Source organism: Alosa pseudoharengus, unplaced genomic scaffold (assembly GCF_046254945.1).
Source record: "Alosa pseudoharengus isolate Yale_2024_CS ecotype anadromous, Long Island Sound unplaced genomic scaffold, YU_APseudo_1.1 YU_APseudo_1.1_scf_15, whole genome shotgun sequence".
NCBI lineage: Eukaryota > Metazoa > Chordata > Actinopteri > Clupeiformes > Clupeidae > Alosa > Alosa pseudoharengus.
In genome coordinates this window covers 13,836,525-13,861,524 of record NW_027468620.1, presented here as the reverse complement: position 1 = coordinate 13,861,524, position 25,000 = coordinate 13,836,525, and the positions used below count along the sequence as shown (strand labels likewise).

At 47.2% G+C, this 25,000-nt stretch overlaps 1 protein-coding gene across 5 annotated transcripts in view; it reads left to right on the top strand.

Annotated features, from left to right (window-relative positions):
* ltbp1 (latent transforming growth factor beta binding protein 1) overlaps positions 1-25,000 on the top strand; it is a 130,736-nt gene that overhangs the window by 31,532 nt on the left and 74,204 nt on the right. For all 5 annotated transcript variants that reach the window (XM_076285649.1, XM_076285648.1, XM_076285650.1 and 2 more), the window contains exons 4-5: positions 3,408-3,571; positions 14,828-15,004. In XM_076285649.1, the coding sequence (XP_076141764.1) occupies positions 3,408-3,571; positions 14,828-15,004 (341 nt within the window). The remainder of the gene's footprint in view (positions 1-3,407; positions 3,572-14,827; positions 15,005-25,000) is intronic.

Genomic DNA, 25,000 nt, shown 5'->3' with positions numbered 1-25,000 from the left:
GTCCACATGTAATGTTCACATTCAAAAGCATTCCAGTGAAAAACAAATAATTTTTTTTCCCTTTACTGTTTACTACAGGAGGTACAGTAGAAATACTGTTTACAGTACGATAGAACAGAAAAAGTTTTACAGTATTGCTTACAGTGAACAAAATATCCATGAAACACACAAGAGCATTCTGAACAAAAAACAACAGCAAAAAGCCCAGATAAAAAGGGGGGAACTAAAAAAAAAGCACAACATTACTGTATCTAATCTCTGCGATCTTCAGAGTTAGGCCACATGTTTTCATCAACATCGCATCTGATATTATCAAAGGCGATGCACCTGGGATAAAAAAACGTTTGGTAGCAGAAGCAGAGGTTTTTATACTGTATCTACGGATTGTTTTTGAAGTATTTACTAATGTTAACACACAACATCCCACAATAGCAAACACAATATTCCAAACCTTAGATACACTATATCAAAACCTCTGCTTCTGCTCTGCTTCTGCTAGCAAATGGTTTTATCTCAGGTGCATCGCCTTGGATAATATCAGATGCGATGCTGATGAAAACATGTGGCCTAACTTTAAAGATCGCAGAGATGAGATACAGTAATTTTGTGCTTTTTTAGTTCCCCCCTTTTTATCTGGGCTTTTTGCTGTTGTTTTTTGTTCAGAATGCTCTTGTGTGTTTCATGGATATTTTGTTCACTGTAAGCAATACTGTAAAACTTTTTCTGTTCTATCATACTGTAAACAGTATTTCTACTGTACCTCCTGTAGTAAACAGTAAAGGGAAAAAAACTGATTTGCTTTTTACTGGAATGCTTTTGAATGTGCACATTACATGTGGACATACAGTTCCCAACCAAGAAATTTAGTGTAAAAACTGTGGATAGAGCATGTTTTGCATGCAAATACCTGTAAAACTGAAACATAAAAGTCTATGCAGTTTTTGTAATGTCAACAATAGCCAGTATTTTGAAACCTGGTGTACTTTGATTGACTGCATGTACCTTGTGAAGAGAAAACAAGTGTTATTCTATGACAGAATAATTTCATTTTGTGTCTGATTTCCAGTGTTTTGGTAAAGTTAGTGTGTGCAGAGAAATATGTGTTCTGTTTTGAAATGAAGAGTTAGTATATATTTAACAAAATGTGTTTTTGAGAAGAAAATTATCCATTTGGCCAATTGTGTTTTGTAGGTGTGAGTCTGTGTCAAGAGTTTAGAAAAAGTATCTGAAGTATGGGTAAGCGCTTGTTAGCGATTGAAAAAAACTGTAACATACATACACGCACACACACATACACACACATACGCACGCACACATACACACACACACACACACACACAAGGGGGTCAAACATAGCACATCAGTGTGTATTCAGTGGGCCCAATATTCAGACTGAATGTATGTTAGTGTCTACAGTGTGTGTCTATACATAGTTTAGGATTTACTGAAACATTTATGTGTGTCTAAATATTTATGTGACATATATATGCCATGTATATGTGTTCACCGCCAAATGTGTAGATCTGTGTGTCTTGTGTATAATATATGCTACACAGTGTGCCTCGGAAAATATAGTATGCTTGCCTTACTGTACAGAGTGAAATATTCTTGTTTCTTGTCCGAATTTCTAATTCTTTTTGTATAAATTGTCATTGTTTTGCATATAGCCCTTTAATGCCCCCTTTCTGTCAGAACAAGGTTCAGAAGTATCCATTGCAGCGTAATAGAACAGCGTCATTTTTCCACCTCTGCCTGTTTAATGGGGGCATTTCAGGAGGGTTCACCAAACCACACTGACACTCCCCATCATGTCTACAGAAGACAGGGCTCCACTCCCCGCCACTCTCACCTGGACGTGTCTGTGTGTAGAATGTGACTAGGGCCAACAATTTGATACTCTTGTACCAAACGTGTGTGTGTGTGTGTGTGTGTGTGTGTGTGTGTGTGTGTGTGTGCGCGCATGTGTGTGTGTGTGTGCACGCGCTTGTGTGTGTGCATAAGAGAGAGAGAAAACCTGCTGTCATTTTCTCTGGCAGTAGAAGCTCCTGTGTCTTGTACTGAATTACCACATGGCTCCCCAGCTCGCACAAACAAGTCAGATTTGATTTGCCCCGACTGAAGCTAACCAGAGTGGTAGTGGAGAGACTTTGACAGTGGTTTAAAGACTCAGATTTAGTGCTTGGAGGCTTTGAGTTTTTTTAGTCGTTTATCAGCTCTCGTTTCCTTGGCCCTCACCCTGCACCTCCCACTCTCACTCCTCACTCCTCTTGCTCCTCCTGCTCCTCACTCCTCCTGCTCCTCACTCCTCACTCCTCCTGCTCCTCACTCCTCCTTCTCCTGCTCCTCACTCCTCCTGCTCCTCACTCCTCCTCCTCCTGCTCCTCACTCCTCCTGCTTCAGCTCCTCACTCCTCCTCACTCCTCACTCCTGCTCCTCACTCCTCCTCCTCCTCCTCACTCCTCCTGCTCCTCACTCCTCATCACTCCTCACTCCTCCTGCTCCTCACTCCTCCTGCTCCTGCTCCTCACTCCTCCTGCTTCAGCTCCTCACTCCTCCTCACTCCTGCTCCTCACTCCTCCTCCTCCTCCTCACTCCTCCTGCTCCTCACTCCTCATCACTCCTCACTCCTCCTGCTCCTCACTCCTCCTGCTCCTGCTCCTCAGTCCTCCTGCTTCAGCTCCTCACTCCTTCTGCTTCTGCTCCTCACTCCTCCTCTTCCTGCCCATCACTCCTCCTGCTCCATTGTGTGGTGAGGGGGAATTTAAAAATATCAGACTGTAATTGTTGCAGGGGCCTCTACTTGGTGTTAGGTTATCCTCCAAAGCACAATGACAGTAACCCCCCACATTCCACCAAAATAATGGTGCAGTTTGGAAGGCGTAAGGTGATCTTAGCCCCATGGCAGTTTGACCTTGCCATGACTTCTAGACTGATAACAGGAGGATCCAATAATCTAGCCTACTTCAACTGTCGGTTTACCTGAGACCTCAGACAACAAGACAGGCAGACAGAGAAATAGACAGACAAACAAGTAGATTGAGACAAACACAGACAGACAGACAGACAGACAGACAGACAGACAGGTAAATGGATGGGTAGATGCAGATAAACTGACAGATGAACAAACACATGGGTATTGAGATTGACATAGAAACACACACACACACACACACACACACACTCACACACACACGCACACACACACACACACACAAAATCAGTATAAAAGAAAGCTATGTTGCCAGCTTCCATCCACTTTAATGCCAACTCCTCTCCCCTCCCCTCCTCTCCTCTCCTCCCCTCTCCCCTCCTCTCCTCCCCCCTCCTCTCCCCTCCCCTCTCCCCTCCTCTCCTCTCCTCCCCTCTCACCTCCTCTCCTCCTCTCTCCTCTCTTGTCTCTCCTCCAGTGTGCGGTCTCCTGTCTCAGTGACCATGCAGCGTGGCCAGAGCCATAGCCAGCAGTTCATCATGAAGCCCAAGTACTACCACACCACCCACACCCAGGTGCACCGCGTGGGCCCCCAGCCGGACAGACCAATCCCACTGTCTGTGGGCCACGGCTCCGTCCACGGTCAGTACCCCACCCCTCAACTACCCTCCGAGGGGCCCCAAACGCAAGGAAATAATTTTTTTTAATGTGATGATGCAATATTACGGCTTGTACGGTTCCCTGTGTGCCAGCGAGGTAGAGTCTGGTTTTGCTTAAGCAAGCATATTTCTGATATGAGCTTGTGGTTATATGAAGTAGCAAGCCTGTAAAGCCTGGTGAAATAAATTCTATTTAAGGACTTAGGTTGCCCTCATGGTAGCAACTGGTTCATGGATGTATCCACTATTGAGCTGGCAGTGTGCATCAGGGGATTGCCGTTTGGGAACGTTTGGGAGACAGTAAAGAGAGTACGCTTGTGTTCTTTGCTTTTATTAAAGACACATTTAATAAGAAACCTAATGTTTCTTTTTAAGAGTTCCCAAGCACTATGCGCTCTGTCTTGTAGGGAGCTGTTTTCTGGCCAGTGGATCACAAGAGCCATTTTACTGACCCAAGCAGGAGGAAACATTAGTCTCAGGATGGCACATAATGGCTGCCTTTGTTGTCTTAGAAGGGGTTAGGACTTTTAGGAGTTTTGTCATGATAGCTAAATTATGACTTCGATACAGTACAATACCAAAGTATCTTGATACCAATACTGAAACAATATCATATCAGAAGCCTTAAAACATCAGTAATGAAAGCTATAGGCAACAGAACAAGGAACTTCCCAACTGAAAACAAAGGTTTTGTTAAAACATTATTAAAACACTATTCTTAAAGTATCGATACTAATAAAATGGGGTATTGTCACATTTCATTTCAGGGTATCGTGATACCTTTCTAGCATTGGTGCAACACTATAAAGACTAATGTAGCATGTAGGTCATCTAATGTCACATGTGATTGATCTCAATCTCACATTGTTCACAAAATGTAAGTATCTGATTTACTACTGCATACATTTCTTTGTTTGTCAAGCCTTTACTCAAAGTTACTTTCAAGTAGGGTAGTATTGCAGTGGTTGCTGGGTTGTCTTCTAGTGGACTATTCCCTTCCCTTATTTTAGGTTAAACAGAAGGTGATTCATTTGGGTCATATACTGAGAAATTCAGTAAATCTTCGAGAGAGATGGGTGTCATATATACAGCCCTTAACTACACTGTTTTTATTGCTTTAGGGATAAAGAGTCTGTTAAAATGACTAGCAGCAACATAATCCCCCTGCCCGCTTTAGAAATGAGTCCAACCTACTCTAAGGGTCATGTTGTTGGTATGGTACGATATTCTTTTCTTTCTGGAGCCATCCTACTGCTGGTACCACATAGGTATGTCTCATTGTGAAGAGCTCGTCTCGAATTTACACAAGTGTCAGAATAACTTGCCTCAGCGTTTGTTTGGATCAGTGAGGTACTGTTCAAGTCTTTAAGCATTCCTTTTCAAAAGAAGTCATGTTTTCCTTCTTGCCCATAAAACTGAAACCCCAGAGATGGTCCACCACAGCCAGGCTCTGTCTTTTCTGTCAGAGTATTTTGTGCTTTTGGAAGCATTGACTTTCTGAGGAAAAGAGGGAGAAAGAGAGAGAGAGAGGGAAAGAGCAATAGAGTGGGAGAGGGAGAGAAAGAGAGTGAGAGAGAGAGAAAGAGAGAGAGTGAGAGAGAGAGAGCGGGAGGGAAAGGGAGAGAGAGAGAGAGGAGAGAGAAGCAGGACAAGCGTGAGGTTTATCCCAAGTCTTGTCATGCACCTACTTTAAACACGCTAAAAATGTTACTCTGTTTCCTTTGATTGATTTTTTTTCATAAATGTGTCATCAACTAGGTATTAAGACGCTCGAGTCCTCCCAGGCATGGCGTTGGGCTGGCGCGAACATCGGCCTCGAACCGCAGACTTGGAAAGTCTTGGGACAGGGTGACAGACCAAACACCAACCACCCCCCTCCTCTCGCTCAAACTCCACCCCTCCTCCTCTCCTCTCTTCCTCTCCTCTCTTCTCCTCTCCCCTCATCTCCTCGCTTTAGCGAACGGCACGACAGCAGCTTGTGTCAGCGAATTGCGCAAAGCCAATTACAGGGGGCGAGGGTGTGTGTGTGTGTGTGTGTGTGTGTTCTTGTGGGTGTGTGTGTTATGGAATCGTGCATGTTTGTTATTTTAAGGTCCGTGATAGATTGCCCTCGCTATAAATCACTGCCAAATGGGCATGCTAGCTTAATTATCTGGGTCAGTTTGTCATTATTATTTCGGGTGGTGCCCATCTCTCACATTTCAGAAGTCTATACTGTGGTTTCCAGTGCTGTTCTACACTTTTCATTACCCCATGCGTAGCTGCCCTTGTACCTGTTATTAACACAGGCAAATATTAAAGTAATTGAGCCAGGGGGGATTTAGTTATATGGGCCGCGCTAAAAGTTATATGGGGAATTGAATAAGTTATATGGGGCATTGAATGCTTGGTTGGCCTGTAAATACTGTGTTGATGTAATACTGTATGTGATGGCTGAAATTAGCTTTGCTGGCTAGCCTCTGCTGGCGCACCAACAGGAGAATAGAGCTAGAGGGCATCATTAGCAGCAGGGCGCTAGCTAGCAGTGGGAGTTTGTTTTTAGAGTAGCGTGGGCTACATAAACCCAGAGTGGGAGCGCACAGCCCCCCGCCGGCTGGGTGCGTCTCACCTCCACAGAGCGTCTGCATATTAAACACTGTTTGCACTGGGGGCTAGGTGTCTTCCCTCTTAAGTGGTGAGGCCCAAACCACAGCAGATAAAACAACCTGTAATTACAGATGAACCCTATTGTCTGCATATGCATATGCAACACACACACACACACACACACACACACATTCTCACACATACACACACACACACACACACACACACACACACACACTCTCTCTCTCTCTCACACACACACACAAACACACACACACACACACACACTCTCTCGCTCTCTCGCACACACACACACACACTCTCACACACACAAACTTCACACCCACACTGCCACATTCGCTCGCACACGTGTTGCAATGCTGCAAAATAAGGATGAGCAGCGACGGCACCGAGTTTGAAACGTGGGTAGGTAGTCCAGTCTGGACTCCTCTTCCAATTGTTGCCGGGGCAGTAATAGCATAAAGACTTAAGCACTGGCTGTTTGTGGCTGCCACTGCAGCTGCCTCCCTGCGGGTCTGCCTGCTGCTGTCACGGGTGAGTTATTAGCCCTATTTTCACTGGGCCAATTTCAGATAAAGCTCCGGAGCAGGGTGGGAAGAGCGAAATGACAGACCGGAGCGATAAACTGTCTCATCCAACGGGGCAGCCCTTAAACAGCCACAGCTACAAGTGCCAGGGAGCCCAAGAAGAGAGCGTGACAGAGAGAAGAGGAGAGAAGAGAAGAGAGAGAGAGAGAGATTTGACAGTGCAGAAGAGTGTTCGGACGTAGATTATCTTCCCTCATGCAGACCCACGGCCCCGTCGCCAGAGTCTGGAGGCTATTATTATTCATGACGAGGAGAAATGCAGAGCCATAGTTTTGCTATTCAGCGGCACTCACTGAATAGTTTAGCGAGTGAATAGAAAGTCATTGAGGCTTTTTGAAGATGGTGAAGGCATGCCCCCCTATCATATCAGTTCAGATGAATGAAAGGGACTCTCAGGGGGACATAACCAAGTGGCTTCACGTCTATTGAAAAGGATGTCTTAACTACAGATATATGGAATACTTCTCACCTGGGGGTTCCGTGCCCAGACACGCCTGGATCATATGCACAAAAGAGTCCCGCATGATTCTGAGCTATAAGTTGTGGACCTCGCAGACACAACAGTGTTAGAAGTGTTGTTTTGTGTGTCTGTATCTGAGTCTTTATTTATCTCTGTGTGTGTGTGCGTGTGGTGTGTGTGTGTATGTATGGGGGGGGGGGTGGTCTGGAAACTGGGGGGCCTTGGTTCTCCTACGGTCGAGCCCCCAGGCTTTGTTCCAAACAGATGTGCACAAGTGAGGATGTTTTGTCATAGTTAGTTCAGAAATGCCTATCCATCACAGGGAGGGGGGGGGGGGGGTCACGACTGAGTTGCAGAGAGAAGAAGGAGAGGGGAGGGGAGGAGGAGAGAGAGGGATGGAGAGTATTAAAGGAGACTGGGGAAAAGACTAATAAAACCACCGTCTGGAAAGAAAAAAGGCTCTGAAAGATACAGGGTGGGCAGAGAGAGGAAAAAGACATCTTATGAGAAGAGATTGGTCCATATGAAAGATTATGAGAGTTTATTAATGTGAGGGTGAGCTGGGCTCCGGCCATATGGCCAAACTCTCGGAAACTGAATGCATTTCTCCATATTATTTTATGATAAGTTCAACCGTCACAATGGCATCTATGATTCCACATCAGCAGGCTGCATGCCCCCTCTCTCTCTTTCTCTCGCTCTCTCTTTTTTCTCTCTCTGAAACACACTCACAACTTTCTTTTGTTACAAATGCACACACACTCTTCCTCTCTCTGTTTCTCCCTTTCACACACACACACACACACACATGTATAAAGTACTAGAGACCCAGACTTGAGTAAAAGTACAAGTGCTCTATCAAAAAAAAAATACTTAGTAGAACTAGTAGAAGTTGAAGTGCTCTTTAAGCACCACACTTAAGTGGAAGTACTAAAGTATTAAATAGGCTATGTTTTGTACTTAAGTATTGCAAGTAGTTTATTTTAAAATGTACTACTCAAGTACTGAAAGTAAAAGTACAAGTATTGTGTAACATAGTTATTAAAGAAAAAAGTGAAAAGTTTGAATATCATATTGTTTAAAATTATTACAAATGTTTAGCTTAAAGGACACTCACAATTCCTTTGGCTTTAGGCTAGCAGCAGTACAAAGACAGGAATGTACAAAAGCAACTTAAAACACTGAGCGTAAACAAAAGTGTGTCTGTAAACTGTCTTCTAAATAAACTTTCAGCACACATACAATGTTGCCAATGCCTCGTTTTAAATGTTAAGAACCTACTGTAATTACACTGTCGACAAAGTGTGGAGCTCTTGTTAGCCTTGTAGATGGGTTAAAAGAAGCGATTTATGTGCAGTGAAACCGATGCCCGGTTTGCTATACACCATTCAGCGTGACACAGCCTTTATGATAGCCAGCTAGTTAACTTTAAGTGAACACAGCATGTCATAAACCGCGGGTAGCTAGTTAGCTACTGTAGCGTTTACTGATAGCTCAAGCTGGTGTGCCATTTGTGTATTATAGCTTACTTGTGTTTCTTCATATTAGACATTTTTGAAGGCCATTATTTCGCAATCTTTCGGGAGGCAGAGTAAGCACTTAATTCTATATGAATTGTCATTCACTCCGGCAAATGAAAACAGCTTCATCAAACGTGGTGACAGAGCCATCTACCGCCCTGGCAGTGATAATGTAACCTGACTCTCGCCAGATGAATTTCGCTCCGCCTAGCTCCACTCATCCATCTGGAACTGATCCATTGAAGTGTTGCTTCAGAAGGCTGGGCCTAATCAAAAAATGCTTGCATATGATTGAATAAGCCACTTGTCCGTCATCTATTGATGTGCTACTTCAAGCACTCACATCGAAGCCAACCCGTGACGCTAACAGTCTCACAGTCGCTTCTACGCTATGTCACATCTATGAAACTCCCGCCCTGCGTCCTGATTGGCTGTACCATAAAGTCGGGTGCAGAAATCACTCTCAATGGAAGAGGTCCCAGATGGATGTGAGTGAAGCTAGGCGGAGCTAAGCGGAACGAAATTCATCTGGCTAGGGTCAGGTTAGTGATAATGTGGGTTTGGAATGATTCGTACAGTAACATTTTTATAATTGTAACGAGTAACGATGCAGCACATAAAAATGTATCGGAGTAAAAGTATTAAACTCATCGAAAATATGTAGTGAAGTAAAAGTGGAAGTAGGAGAAAAAAATAATACTCCAATAGAGTACAGATAGGCCTACAGCCTTTTAGTACTTAAGTACAGTAGTGAAGTAGTTCTACTTCGTTACTATACATCTCTGCGCACACACACACACACACACACACACACAGACAAATGCACACACTTGCACATGCACACACACACACACACATATTATCTCCCTTTCACCCCTCAATTTCTCTCCTAAACTCCCTGCCCTGTGTGTGTGTGTGTGTGTGTGGCGTTTTCTGCAGCGGTGGCTCTGTGCAAACCAGAGGAATGTTTGTGTTCTTTAAAGACGGCTGGGCTCGCTGCCTGCCCTGCCTGCCGCGTCTGGCCTCTCCTCCCCCCCCCCCCCTCGCCCCATCCCTCTCCACCTCCACCTCGGCAGGTCTGTCCCACGCGACAGACGGCCTGTCAGCAGCTAGCTATGGAGCCTCGCCTGGGATATCCATTCCTCCCTGACTGCCCTGCTCCCTCTCTCTTTCTCTCTCTCTCTCTACTTCCCTCTCTCTCTTCTTCCCTCTCTTTCTCTCTTCTGTCTCCACACTCCCCCCCTCCCCTCCCCTCTCTCTATGTCTCTCTCTCTCTCTCTCTCTCTCTCTCTGTCTCTCTCTCTCTCTCACGCCCCCCTTCTCTCTGTCTCTCTCTCTTCCTCCGGCTGGGCTCTCGGAGGGCCATATATCCTGGTGTCCTCGGGCTGGGAGCCGGTGGCGGGCCCCTTGAGTGTGCGCAGGCTGCGCGAGCGAGAGCTGCAGCGCCGCTGTCACCCCCCCCCCTCCCCCCCTCCATCTGTCCCCTCCTCCACCTCCACCTCCACACCGACCGGCACAAACCAGACTCCCTCCAGCCCTAGCGTGTCACTCCTCCAGGGCCCTTCATCATCATCATCATCATCATCACCATCATATTCTTCTTCTTCTTCTTCTTCTTCACTGCAGAAGGTGTAGGGGATAGCACTAATAAGACTTACACCTACATGCTGCAGCTGTTACCATGTCTTCCATCCATCCAAACCCTTGTGTCCATTTTGTTGTTCCCCTTTCTTGTAGCCCCTTCCCCTCTTCTTCCCCACCTCCCCTGTTAGCATATGCAGTGCTGTAGTAGCTAATGAATGCCTCTCATTTGTCTTGCCCCCCCCCCCGCTCCCTCTCCATATGCTAGATCATTAGAGCCTTGTTGAGCTGGAGCAGAGGGGTTTGATGGGAGTTGAGCGGTGGCCATGTTTTAATCCTTGCTTTGGTGAGGGGCTCCCAGATCTATTAGGGTGTCTCTGGTGGAGGCTGTGGTGGTGGAGGTCGGAGGGTTTCTATGGTAACTGCTTTGTGAAGTAGCGTCGGTTCTGGGCCAGAGCTGATCCGGGATCATCTGGAGCGGTGTTGGCCAGCATCCACATCCAAATGAGAGATGGAGATGGATGGAGAAAGAAGGAGAGAGGAGAGAGAGAGTGTGAGAGAGGTGGAGAGGGAGGAGTAATTGCTTGGGGAAGCTGAGTGCTCGTTGCAGCTGTAAGGATCTGTTTTTGCAACGATGCTGTGGTTGCTCAAACACTTAGAAGTTACAGGTCTAATAAAACACCTTTCTCCCTCCACCATTTTGCTTAAATGCTGAGATGCTGCATTCTCATGGTTTTAGACTCCTGGTGAAATGCCCTCCAGCTGATGTGGATGTGCAGTAAGATCTGACCCACTCAAACAGGGGGTGTAAAGGGACAGAACACCCAACCAGGCTGTGGCTTCTTTGTGGCTTCTGTGGCCTGGAATGGTGCCAGATCAGGACCGAACCTCAGCCAGATCAGGGCCTTAACTCACCCAGATCAGGGCCTTAACTCACCCAGATCAGGGTCAGATGTTCAGTCCTCATCAACAGAATCAACAGAGCTGGTCTTAAAGCAGCACAATGTAGTTTTTTGACCTTAACATGACAACTTCATACTCATTTTGATTCTACACTGACTTATAGTATAGAGAATGCCATCTCTGACATTGCCAATGTATGTCTGCAAAACCTGGGGTTGCACCACGTAATGCTGTTGTTGTGGGTAGGAACATGACCCTTCTTGACGATTGTAGACATACTAGTTACCGCCTTAGCACTAAATGGTATTGAAAATTGACGCCAAGGAGAATATACCAATTATTACATTGTGTTGCTTTAAGGAGCTGTTTTAAATAGAGAGAATGAGGAGGGTGCTTGGGAACTAAACTTTTAAATTATTCAATAATGATAGAGTCGCTATAAAAGAAAATATCTCATAATTCAGCTCTTAACAAAGGTCTGGGCCCACAGACAATTTCGCTACAAACATCTTTAAACAAACACTTTTGTTTGTTTACTTACGTCTGCTGTTTGTATATTTACGTCTGCTTGTTACAATGAGTTTTCCCCCAGCTATTGATCCTCATTTCTCAGTAATCCCCATTCACACTGCTTAAACTAGAGCCAAGTGCATCGCTGGACTGAGGAGAAAAAACAGAGAAAGAGAGAGAGAAGGACAGAGAAAAGGAGAGAGAGAGAGAGAGAGAGAGAGAGAGAGAGAGAGAGAGAGAGAGAGAGAGATATTATGGTCGTTTAACAGTGATGAACAGGAATGAAGAGTGCTAGATGTGTTAGATTATGTCACAGTGAGGTCACAGGAGTAAAATGGAGTCCCAGACGCCATGAGATGTGGTAGATGAGTGAAAAGGCAACTCTTTACTGACTGATGAAGCATGCTTGAGCGATTCTCAACGTGCATTTTTCCTCAGGGGTTAAAAGGTGTGTGTGTGTGTGTGTGTGTGTGCGCGCCCACTCGTGTGCGGTGTGCGTGTGTGTGCGCACGTGTGTGTGTGTGAGAAGGGCTATGATATGATGAGATATTTTCCTTGTTTTATTGGTGCCAGCCTTTCCTGTTTCTAATGAAGTAAGAGCGCCTTATGTCCACCTCTTGTCCACCTCAATATGAGCATGATGAAATGCTTTCAAAAACACATTTATGTCAGTATGATTGCAGACCTTGTGAAGGCATGTTATACTGTGTGTATTTGAAGTTAGGCATTTCAAATACACACTGAAATCAGTCCATAAAAGAAGTTATGGATAGACTCTAAATTGTTGAAGCTGGCTTTAGAGACAGTTCAATACTTATTCTGTAATAACATACTGTAACATAATGTTCCAGACAGTACCAGACAGACATTAATTGCCTTTTTTATGCCCTTATTTCAATTATTATGAGCAAAAACTACGCCTATAGAGACTGTAACCTACGCCTACATAGACCTCTAAGTATCAGTCATAAGGCTTTAAATATAAATGTGAGGTCTGTTATGAGCAGATCACATCCACATGCAAGTGTGCTAGCCATGCCAGGCTGGGGCAGTTTTTTGTGTGCGGCAGTGTGACAGGCCTGTGGTTATCTCCACTGGCCGCCATCTGCTGACCGTCCTGATGGTGTGCGTCAGACACAGACGGAGGAAACCCAGCAACACTAAAACTAACTACTTACCGGACACTTGAATCAAAGAGATGGTGTGTGTGTGTGTGTATGTGTGTGTGTGTGTGTGTGTGTGTGTGTGTGTGTGTGTGTTTGTGTGTGTGTGTTTGTGTGTGTGTGCGTGTGTGTGTGTGTGTGTGTGTGTGTGTGTGTGTGTGTGTGTGTGTGTGTGTGTGTGTGTGTTTGTGTGTGTGTGTTTGTGTTTGTGTGTGTGTGTGGGCAGGGGGTTGAGAATGGTGTATAAAAGAGAAGGGAGGCACTGAGTGAGAGGAAATGACATACTTTGGTGAGGTGAGGGGGAGAATAAGATAGAGAGAGAGAGGAGAGAGGGAGGGAGAGAGAGAGGGAGGGAGAAAGATGGAGAGAGAGAGAGAGGGAGAGAGAGACATCTGCGTCATTAGATGGGGGAAAGCGAGCAGTTGGAGAGCAGACAGGGATGGGATGTGGTAGACCTGAGACAGATGTTTGTGGAGAGTGGCTGGGATCACTCTCCCTCGCGGTGTTTATCTGTGTGTTTGTGTATGGCTCTGGAGTGAGTGTGTGTATGAGTATGTTTGTGTGTGTATATATTTGTGGTTGTCTGTGTGTGTGGGTGTGGTGTGTGTGTGTGTGTGGGTGTGGTGTGTGTCTATGTGTGTGTGTGTGTGTGTGTGTTCGTGTATTTGTGATTGTTTCAGTGTGTGTGTGTGTGTGTGTGTGTGTGTGTGTGTCTGTGTGAGATGTCAGAGGTGTGGAAGGATGTTTAAAGGTTAAAGTGAGGGCCAAGATGTTTTCTTTAGTTTATGTGGTCAGTGACGGCATCACCCTCTCATCTCATCTCCAAACTGATTTCGTCATTTAGTGCTCCCTCGTTTTGTCTTTTTCTTGGATAGGGATGTCGTAACCTGTCAGGTGTGTGTGTTTGTGTGTGTGTGTGTGTGTGTGTGTGTGTGTGTGTGTGTGTGTGTGTGTTTTGGTAGGGGGCGGTTGACGTAAAAAGAAAGTGAAAGGAAAGAGAACAGAACATGACAAGCAAGTGTGAACGAGTGATAGAGAGAGAGTGATAGAAAAGAGAAACAAGGAGGAGAAGAAAGGAAAAGTGAAGCGGAGAACAACAAAGAGGAAGAGAGGGAAAAGAGAGGAAAAAAAAGCAGAAGGGCACAGAGGAACGGGAAGGAGAGAGAGAGCGAAAGAGCTGAAGGGGGAAGAGGGGATAGGAAGAGGGGATTAGTTGGGCCAGACGGGCAGCCATGCCCCAATCTTTGTCAGGGTGGTAATAAAGCATGGCATTGTGATCTGCCAGAGCCTAACTCTCTCACAGTCTGACTTCTGCATGAGGGATTGGAGTGGGTCCCAGAGTTTTGTTTGCTGAGCTCTCTCTCTCTCTCTCTCCCTCTCTCTCGCACACTCCTTCTCCCTCATTCTCTCTCTCTCTCTCTCTCTCTCTCATGCTCACCCACTCTCTCACTCACCCCACAGTTTTTTTTTTTGTTTTTTTTTCTCGTTTTCCCTCCTCGTGTTTCAGAGACGCCACCAGATTTAAGGGAAGAGAGTAAGAGTGTGAGGGAGAGACAGAGAGAAGGAGCGAAAAAAGAGAAGAGGGAGAGAGTAAGGAGGAGAGGCAAAACAGGAGCGCACGTGTAAGAGAGGCAGAGAGAGGCGAGCGAGGCAAAAACGACACAGAGCTCTCTCTTTTTTTATCTTCTCCCACTCTGTTCCTCAACTTTTTTTTCTCCCCGTTCAAAAGCGAAACATCTCAGACTTGCTAGTCGCTACCGGTGGAAAGTGGACTACGGGCTTTTTTTCCCCCTTTTTTTTTCAAGTTTAGTTGAGTTTCTCGAATGGATTCATCCGGGCTGACCAAACTCCTCTTCCTCTCCCTCTCTCTGCTCCCGTGCCTGGTGCCGGTCCTGTGCCGGGCTCCAGTGCCCTCCGTGGGGAACCAGACGGGCCGGATCAAGGTGGTCTTCACCCCCACCATCTGCAAGGTGACCTGCATGGGTGGCCGGTGCCAGAACAGTTGCGAAAAGGGGAACACCACCACCATCATCAGCGAGAACGGCTACGCCACCGACACCCTCACCGCACCCAACTTCAGAGTGGGTGAGTAACCTCCGATGACCTTCTACCTTTACTAAAACCACCGCACACCTAACACACCTTACCATAGGTAGGGTAGGGATTTGATTGCGTTTCCTGTCTAACTGTGTCTTACAGCTATGATACAATGCACTACCTCTCTTGAGCTCTCAGCTCTTTCCCTGTCCCGGGGCATTATGGGAGAATGGCCTCTTTGTTTAAGTCTAATTGTTTAAGATGCTGTTGTGTTTTTATCTGCTGGTTGCTGTGCTCCTGGATAATGATATAGAACATGGTCTGGCACAGAAAACTATTGTTTAGACCTGTTGTTGTAATACATGTTATTCTCATGGATAATATTGTTTTCATTCCTTAAGGTCTTGTCCTTATTCAATGCATAATTTAGACATGGGGAATTTGAGAAATAGACTTTTGGGAGGTTCATTAGGAAAGTGTAATGGTGAATCAGTGACTGTTCTTTACGCCTGGCTCTTCCTAGCATGTGTATGTCCAGCGCAATGAAAAATTAACTTGGAACGTCAGACAGTGACAGAGTGAAACTGAGTGTGCGCAGAAAACTTCTGTTTTCAAGGAACAGTGATGTCAAATCTCACGAACACCCACTTATGTAACAGATGGATTTGTCTGTGTTTATTTTTTGGATGATGTACTTGGTCTCTACTTACTCTGCTTGCTAGAAGGTTTTAGGTCATCCGGGGTCGAACAGAATCTATCAAGTGGGACAGAATAGGTCGCAGACTTGGCAAACGGGCGAGACACAGTCCAATGACGCTCGCACTCTTCCCGGTGAAAAACGTGTGCAAGGATCCAGCACTTTGCTGTGTTTGCAGTGTCTTAACCTGCCCCAGTCCTTATAAGGAGAGCCCCGCACCATCCAACAGATCTCAACACAGACATTAGTGAGGGGGGAAAAAAAGCCCAGAGCAAACGATACTTTACACAGCTGAGGAATGAGCTGCCAGGAAGAGTTAAGCAATCCTTTCACCCAAGATGAGAGGGAGATATACGGGATATGAGAGGGGATATACGGGATAGGTATGACATCCAGACTCTAACTTTACACTGGGACCCACAGTTTGCTCAATAGCCTGTCAAGAGTTTATGATAGTGGGTTGCGTTCAAACTGTCATGCTAGCTAACACATATTCACTAATAATCAATAGTGAGGTGGAGAGCCTGGTCCTTCTGGGATATTGGCAATAGAACCCTGGTGATTGGTGGTCCATTGGTGTCATTGACGTCAGCCCTTGAGTTTCTCCCGAAGAGGTCTTCCTGGCTGTGTGTTATAAAGTCTTCAACTGGCTAACATGCATGTGCTCCTCTATTGTGTGCCAATGGCTGATTCACTGAGAGAGAGATAGAGGGAGAGAGCCCTGCATGTGTGTGGTGTGTGATTTTAGCTCTCTAGCCATCACAAGGTACAGCTGCTGAGATGTCTGAGGCATACAATTTGGGCGGGGGGGGTGAACTGAACTCAGGGGGCAGTGGTGGAGGGATTTGGCTCACCGAAGTTACTGCCCCTTAAAAAACACTGTGAACCACGCTGATGTTTGGCAGGCAGTCAGTGAAATGTACCTGTCGAGGCATGTAGTCTGTCTGCAGCCTTCTCCCGCGACTGTCTGGGAATGGCCAGGGGATCACCAGGGGAGAGCAGTTGTTTTTTTATTCTTCTTATTTTTTTATTTTGTTTTATTTTATTTTATTTTCTCGGCAAAGACTGGAAATGTTTCTTATTTATGCTCTGCTCCGGTCCGTCTCCAAACAGACGGCAAAACAGAGTCCAAATAAATTCCAAGGTTGTTTATCATTCTTCGGCGATGACACCGAGGTTTTTCTCTCCCAGGAAAGAAAGAAATAACACAGAAAAAGAAAGAAGGGTTCAAGTGTTCATACTTGAGTTGCTTAGCGATAATGGAGGAGAGATTGGTTCATACTTGCTCCAGGGCTGTTGCACAATGAGTATTATTACTCACTCTATAAAAGGCTACAGTTATTTGTAATGGCTGACTCACCTAAAGAGTCTGTGGTGTTAAAGCACTTCCATACACCATGCCCCCCCCCCACCCCCTCTCTTGCGAGTGGCACGTGGATAATTTTCCGAGTTGGAGGAACAGGGCTGGGTTGATAATGAAGGTTGTAATTACCACAATTCCCCTTGATTAAAACGGTAGAAAACACACATCGCATTTCCAGCGAAGAAGAATCATCCGGAATAATCCGAATGTTGTGGCCGTAGAAAAAAGGTGCACAGCGGGGAGAATGGAAATATCCAGAGAAAAAAAAACGAAAAAAAAAACTAACCGCTCACCCCAAACCCTCCAACTTCCACCCTTGTCCGCTTCCCCCTCCTTCTCTTCTTGTGAGATGATTTTTGCATCCACCCGATTTGCATGCCTCGGTCAGCGCGCTGCTGCGACTGGATTCCTTATGGGGTTGCCATTTGTGCTGAGTCAGTGCGGGTGGCTGGAGTGCCGGTGGTTGCGGGCTCCCACTCTCCCACTCTCCTGCCCCTGTCGCGCTCCCAGACATCCCCCCCCCCCCCTCCCACCTCGCCCCCAGAGCCTGACTCTGCGTCTGGGCCACACAGCACACAAGAATGGGCCCCTGTGTGTGTGGCAGAGGCAAGACGCAGTAATAGTCACAGTCTGATCACGTCTCGGACTCGAAAACGCTGAAGCCATTTGAGAGCAAAGTGTGTGTGCCAGATGACTCAATGTAAATCGGAACTCCGTTCGGTCCAGTTAAGTCCAAGTGGGAGCGTGCGATTTACTGCTCTCTGTCTCATCTAGGGACCTGAGTCCAGTCTGCTACTGTCTGCACTGGAGCAGAGGGTTCTTCCTGTCTGTTTTCTACTCTGAGTCTTTTCTTCTGTCCACATTCTTTTCTTCAGTGTGTGTGTGTGTATCTATGTGTGTGTGTGTGTATCTATGTGTGTGTGTGTGTGTGTGAGAGAGATAGAGTCAACAGCACCGTGTGAGAGGTAGTGGCTCTCCTCTCTCCTGTCTAACAGTTTACCTCATACGAGTGGCTTTGATTTACTGCATTCTGATCTCAGGCCAGTGGCTCAGACTGCTCTGATCTGCTTCTCCTCCAGCTCTCCTCACTCCTGCCTCGTCCTCTCTCAGCTCCGACTCCTCGGAGACCCTCACTCTAAGTAGGAAGCTACACCAGGCACGTAAATGAAGCGTTCTGTTCGCGTTGCATCTGCTGCAACAATTAGCTTCCACCGTAATCAATGGAAGTAGCTACACCAGACGTGATAGTGGCGCGTACGTTCAAAAAAAATAGACTAATCTTCTAATATGGATTTTTACACGTCGAGAACGGAACGCTTCAGTTAAGTGCCTGGTGTAGCTTCCCTGTAACCCTAACCTTCGGTCAAGCCCAGCCTGCCCAGCTTGACCACCTCAGTGAGAGGACAGCACAGGGAAGATGAACGGCTGCCGTTTTTTTCGCCACCCTCTCCAGAGAAAAATACTGTACCAGTTACAGGCCTCTTACAACAGTCCCCCATTCGCTGCCAACCTCTGGTTCGTGCCATGGCTGGTTGGTCGTATATCAGAGACTTATTTCGGGTTGGGGTGTGGTGGGCTGGGGCCTGTTGGTGTTGCTGACCCCTCTCCTCCCTCCCCCCATCTCCAGGTGTTTACGTTGCCGGTCCAAAAACACCTTGGCCCAGAGAGGGCCGGCCCGACCCGCGCCAGGGCACCTCATTAAGGGCCGCAGCGGCTGCCAGCTCCCTCCAGAGCGCGTCTGGATCCAGACAGCACCGTGATCCCTGGCAGGGAGCCAGCCAAGCGCATTGCTTTCTATCTTTATTTAAGCTTTTCTTCCCCCTTTTGCTGGGTCTTGGTTTGGGGTTGTGGTAAGGGGATTTATATATGGGATGCTAGTTTTCTTTTCTTATGGATTTTTTTCTCTGTGTTGTGTGTGTGTGTGTGTGTGTGTGTGTGTGTGGAGTTTGGAGTGTGGGTAACCAGAGCTACCTATGTGAGCTGATTGGGGTAGCAGCATTTGTGTGTGTGTGTGTGTGTGTGTGTGTGTGTGTGGCAGCATTTGTTAGTGTGTGTTTGTGTGTTAGCGTCCAGTCCCGTCCCCTCTGTGTGTATTCAACGTCAGTTTAGCAAAGCGAACAAAAAATAAGTGTTTTCTTCTCCTGGTCTGTCACTGATCCAGCACTAAATGCGAAACAGGTGAAGAACTGAGCAGGAAAGCAAAGGCAGAGTGGTAGAGGGGTAGATTGGTAGAGGGGTAGAGAGGTAGAGGGGTCGATTGGTAGAGGGGTAGAGAGGTAGAGGGGTAGATTGGTAGAGGGGTAGATTGGTAGAGGGGTAGAGAGGTAGAGGGGTAGAGAGGTAGAGGGGTAGATTGGTAGAGGGGTAGAGAGGTAGATTGGTAGAGGGGTAGATTGGTAGAGGGGTAGATTGGTAGAGAGGTAGAGGGGTAGATTGGTAGAGAGGTAGAGGGAAGGTTGGTAGAGAGATAGAGAGGTAGAGGGGTAGAGAGGTAGAGGGGTAGATTTTTAAAGAGGTAGAGGGGTAGATTGGTAGAGGGGTAGAGAGGTAGATTGGTAGAGAGATAGAGAGGTAGAGGGGTAGAGAGGTAGAGGGGTAGATTGGTAGAGGGGTAGAGAGATAGAGGGGTAGAGAGGTAGAGAGGTAGATTGGTAGAGGGGTAGAGAGGTAGAGGGGTAGATTGGTAGAGGGGTAGAGAGATAGAGGGGTAGAGAGGTAGAGGGGTAGATTGGTAGAGGGGTAGAAAGATAGAGGGGTAGAGAGGTAGAGGGGTAGAGAGGTAGAGAGGTAGATTGGTAGAGGGGTAGAGAGGTAGAGGGGTAGAGAGGTAAAGTGGTAGAGGGGTAGAGAGGTAGAGGGGTAGAGAGGTAAAGTGGTAGAGAGGTAGAGGGGTAGAGAGGTAGAGGGGTAGAGTGGTAGAAGGGTAGAGAGGTAGAGAGGATGAGTGGGCCTCGGACTGCTCTCAGCTGGGCTGCCTCAGAGCCCTGGAGGCTTCTTCCTCCCACTCGCTCACTCGCTCGCTCACTAACCTGCTCCCATTATTTAAAGACGGGCAGATTGGTGGGATTCCTCCCTTCTCTCTGTCTGCTCGGAGGTTGCTCCTTTGTCTTCATCTTCTTCTCCTTGGGTGTGTGTGTGTGTGTGGCTGTGTGTATTCTTGTGTAGTTGTGCGTGTGCCTGTGTGGTTGTGTGTGTGTGTGGTTGTGTGTGTTAGAGACTTGTCTGGAGGGCCTGTGTGAAACTTGATTAATGAGAATTACATGCTAATGGTGCTTTTTCTTGGCTGCGGGGTTCCGTCAGGTGGCTGCCCAGTCAGGCTGGTAATTAGAACCATGTGGGAGGTGTGTGTGTGTGTGTGTGTGTGTGTGTGTGTGTGTGTGTGTGTGTGTCTGTCTCTGTCTCTCTTTCTCTCTCTCTCTCTCTCTCTGTGTATATGTGTGTGTGTGTGTGTGTGTGTGTGTGTGTGTGTGTGTGTGTGTGTGTGTGTGTGTGTGTGTGTGTGTGTGTGTGTGTGAGGCGGAGAGTAGCAGGTTTATTATAAGGGCTCAGGTTTTGGGTCGGGGGAGTGGGGGAAAGAGAGTGGGACACAGTGGGGAGTTAAGCTTTGTGGGACGTGCTCTGGAAAAAATGTCACAGCGAGAGCTTTTGACTGACACCCTGGAGATGGCTTTTATGGGCCTTTCCCCTCCCTCCCTCACTCCCTCTCTCCATCCCTCCTTCTCTCCACCCCTCCGTCCCTCCCTGGATCCCTTCATCCCTTCGCCACCTCCACGTGCGCACACGCATGCAACTGGGGCCTCGGCTCGATCGGCTCTTGAAGGTATTTTTGAAAAGAAACAGGCGAGGAAAAAAAGCGAGGGAAAGAATGAGCGCGATAGCGGCCAAACAGGGGTCGGTCGTCACCTCTCGCGGTCGCAAACCGTGCGCCTGAGCAGCGGCGTGTGCCGGGGGAGTTTATGAGCTACACGGTGGCGCGTTGCGATGCGGTGTGGCTCGGCTCAGTGGCCCTTATAAGGAGCTCCAGATCGCATGGCGGGAGCCGTAGACGGCTCCTCTGGTAGCAGTCATTTCCTCTTTGTCAAATTTCATTAGTTCAGAGGCGTCCCGCTGTCATTTTTTCCCCTCAGACTTTTTCTCTGTCTGAGGGAGAAAAGGCCCCACCAACACCCCCTTCTTCAGCCCCCCCCCCCCCCAAACTCCCCCAATACCCCCCCCCCACACACACACACACACACACACACCTCCTACTCCTTTCCAACCGGCCGCCTCTATCTTTTTTCTTCATCTCTTTACCTGGCAGCTGTGTACAGTGGAGTCTGGAGTGGAGAGTCCTGCGGTGGGGGGAGAGAGAGGTAGAGAGAGAGAGGGGGGAGAGAGAGATAGAGAAAGAGGGGGGAGAGAGAGATAGAGAGATAGAAAGAGAGATAGAGGGAGAGAAAGTAAGGAGTAACATTCGCTGAGGTGTTCTTCGGAGACTGCCAGGGCCTGTACTTCCTATAAACACTCTTGACGTTGTCCGGGGTTTGCAAAGTCCAGCAGAACACTAAATAGGGAATTTTCTCTTTCTCCGCCTCTGTCTACATCCATCCATCTCTCTCTTTCTCTCTCTCTCTCCCTCTCTCTCTTCAGAGATCACCAGAGCAGCTCTTAAAATGTCATTAGGTTCCCTGGGGCCCTGTATACTGCTGCTGACCCACAGGTAGCTAATGAGGGTGCTTCGTCCAGTAGGGCTAGACAGCACACCAACCTCTTTCTCCTCAATCAACACTGTGTGTATATGTGTGTGTGTCTGTGTGTGTGTGTGTGTGTGTGTGTGTGTGTGTGTGTGTGTGTGTGTGTGTGTGTGTGTTTGAATCTGCCAGCCTGTCTGTGCCCCAGATTCACGTGTGTGTGTGTGTGTGTGTGTGTGTGTGTGTGGTGGTTCTGCAATGCAGTCATACTATTACAGCTCTTTATGGGAGTCAGAGGCCCATCTGGAGCACATAAAGTGTGCGGTGCTGCCTCCGTGGCTGTCCACACTGGGCCGTGCTGCACTGCGCTGTGCTGCGCCGTGGCGTTTTCCTCAGTCCTCGGCCGCCGAGCTTATCTGTGCTGCTTTTTAAGCGGCCCACCGGGAGCCCAGCCTGGACTCTACACACGGCAGACTCACAGCGCCTAAATCCTGGCCTCGATTTTGCGTCTGGCGCCACGGTTCACTGAGCAAATCGCCGCGTCAATGTGAAATTATCATGCAACGTTTTACGACAGACAAGGGAAAGCATACTTTGAGTCTGATCGTTAATTAACGTTCCTTTTGCAGCATTTATTCAAAAGGTGCTATGGATCAGATCTCAGTTGCCGTCGGATCATTGTGGCGTCTCCTATTGACAGGCCGCTCTGCACTCTCTCTACCTCCCTCTCTCTCTTTCCTTCACTCTTTCTTTTTTCTCTCGCTCTCTCTCTCTCTTTCCTTCTCTCACCACCCCTGGCTACAGTATCTTATTCTCTCTGCCGCAATGAGCTTGTCTGGGCAACCACAGTGGGCGAGTGTGGTCTGCCCGCGGTGGCGGTGGGGTGTTATGTGTTCGCACATTGTGCTGGGTGAGAGCGAGAAGAGGTGGAGGGGTGGGGGGGGGGGGTGCGGCCATTTTGTTTAGCTTGGGTGTCAACGCCATCATCACAGCCATCAGCACTGTCATCGTACGTGTTAGTCCCGAAGCTGCTGCGGTGGGGGTGGGGTGTGGGTGTTAAGGCCCTGAAGGCCCTGTGGCTTTGGGAGAGGTCTATGACTAAGTCACGAAGAAAGGGCCTGGGAAAGCCCTGGGTGGAGTCTGGAGAAACATGACCTTTGTCAACTACAACATGCTCCATCCGTCACCAAGCTTCTATTTTCAACACACAAACAAACACATGTATCTTTGGCTTGGAACGCATTATGAAACTTTGCAAATGAAACCAGTAGGCTCCTAGGATTTTTCCATCCTGGCTTAAAGCTAGACTTACTTTGAGTTTAGAGTTTAGTTCCAGATATTTGCTCTATGCTTGAAGCCATACAAAATCCGTTGAAAGCTTGAGACTTGGCACCTATGTCCTAATTACACACACACAAACACACACGCACGGCCTTCGCAGGGAGCTTTGGTTTGGCTGGTTGATGGATGATCTTCACAAACTGACAGTAAGCTGCCTGCCGTACCATGGGAGCAGGGCAGCGTGGGATCTGTAGTCTCTGGGGGACTGGCGCTGTTGCCATAATGACAGGGTGCCGAAGGAGCAGATTTATTAGAGCTGTCATTTAAAACCAGTGCCACAAATCCTTCATAAACACGCAGGGGCACAACAGAGACAAGGAGAGAAGGAAAGAGGCAGAGAGCGAGAGAGAGGAGGTGAGGCAAAGAGAGAGAGAGAGAGAGAGAGAGAGAGAGAGAAAATGAGAGAGAAGGTGAGGCAGAGAAGGAGAGAGGCAGAGAGAAAGAAGGAGTGAGACAGAGAGAGAGGAAAGAGAAGAGACAGAGAGAGAGGGACATTACTGTTTGTCAACACTGGCTTTGGCAACACTGTACTCAAACAGTCATGCTAATGAAGCAACTTTGAATTTGAATTCTAAAGCAGATAGTTCCGGTACTTAATTATGATTGGGTGAATCACGTTAGTTGCTGTTCAACCCTTCTCGTTGACCACATTTCATTTTATATTACTGCACTACAACAAATTGATACAAAAGTTACAGTTGCTGCATCTTGATGTTGCTTGGCAACAGTTCTGATAGAATAGATATATTTCTTGGCAGAAGAATGATTATTTATGAATAAATCGTAAAAAATATTTTGTTGCTGTGCATTTATTTTTAGGTATGTAGGAACCCTTTTAGAAAAGAAATAAGCCACTCGAGTCCGTAGGTTCCAGTGATTTTAGAACAGCTCAGTGTGCGTCGTGCCGAACAACTCCCCTTAGCTGTTCTAAAATGCCTGGAACCTACGGCCTCTCGGGGCTTATTGCTTCATCTGATTTTGAGAGAGAAGGAGAGACAGAGAGAGGGAGAGAAAGAGAGAGAGGAGAGGAGGACAGTGTGTGTCTAAATTCTGTCTTTTTTATCACCACTGTCCTCTTGGATAGTGTAGTGAGCTCAAACATGTTTGGCCCCACTCATGTGTAGACTTTTTAGTGTCGTATAATATCTGAGAACATAAAAGGTTCTCAAGTGTTGTGTCAGCTGAAGGGTTAACTCAGAAAGCAACTTTTCTCAATGCTAAGTTGTATGTTATAGTGCAATCCACTCAGACAGTATTTGGTGCTCTGTGTATGTGTGTGTGTGTGTGTGTGTGTGTGTGTGAGAGAGACACCTGCTCACCTACATGATGTTCTGGATTGCTGTTTCTCCTTTGCTCAATTGAACCCCCCCCCCCCGGGCTGCCAACTAGTCCCACAGAGACACCACACACACGGGGAGGCACGCCATTCGGAACGGCCGTGCCAGCTTGTGTTTTGCTGGATGGATGAGTGTGTGTGTGTGTGTGTGTGTGTGTGTTCCTTTGGGAGGTCATTTATCAACGATACAGGACTTGAAATGAAAGCATGCATGCATGCACACCCATCATCGTCATCCACACACACACACACACACACACACACACACACACACACACACACACACACACACACACACACACACACACACTCACACACTTATCATTCAGACTGCGTGTGTGAGAGACAGAGAGAGAGCATATGTGTATGGCTAATGTAACAGGTTTTTTTCTCTTTCTCTATGGGGCATTTCTTCCTTCTTCTCCTGAGGATTCATACTTTCCTCCTCTCGGTTAGTCTGTTCCTCTTGTGCCTCTGCCACAGAAACTCCACTGTCTGGTCTCACCTCCACTTTCAAACAGAAATGTGGCCAGAAATGTGTGTATGTGTGGGTGTGTGTGCACAGTGTGAGTAGAGATGTGGGTGTGTGTGGGTATGTGCACAGTGTGAGTAGATATGTGTGTGTGTGTGTGTGTTT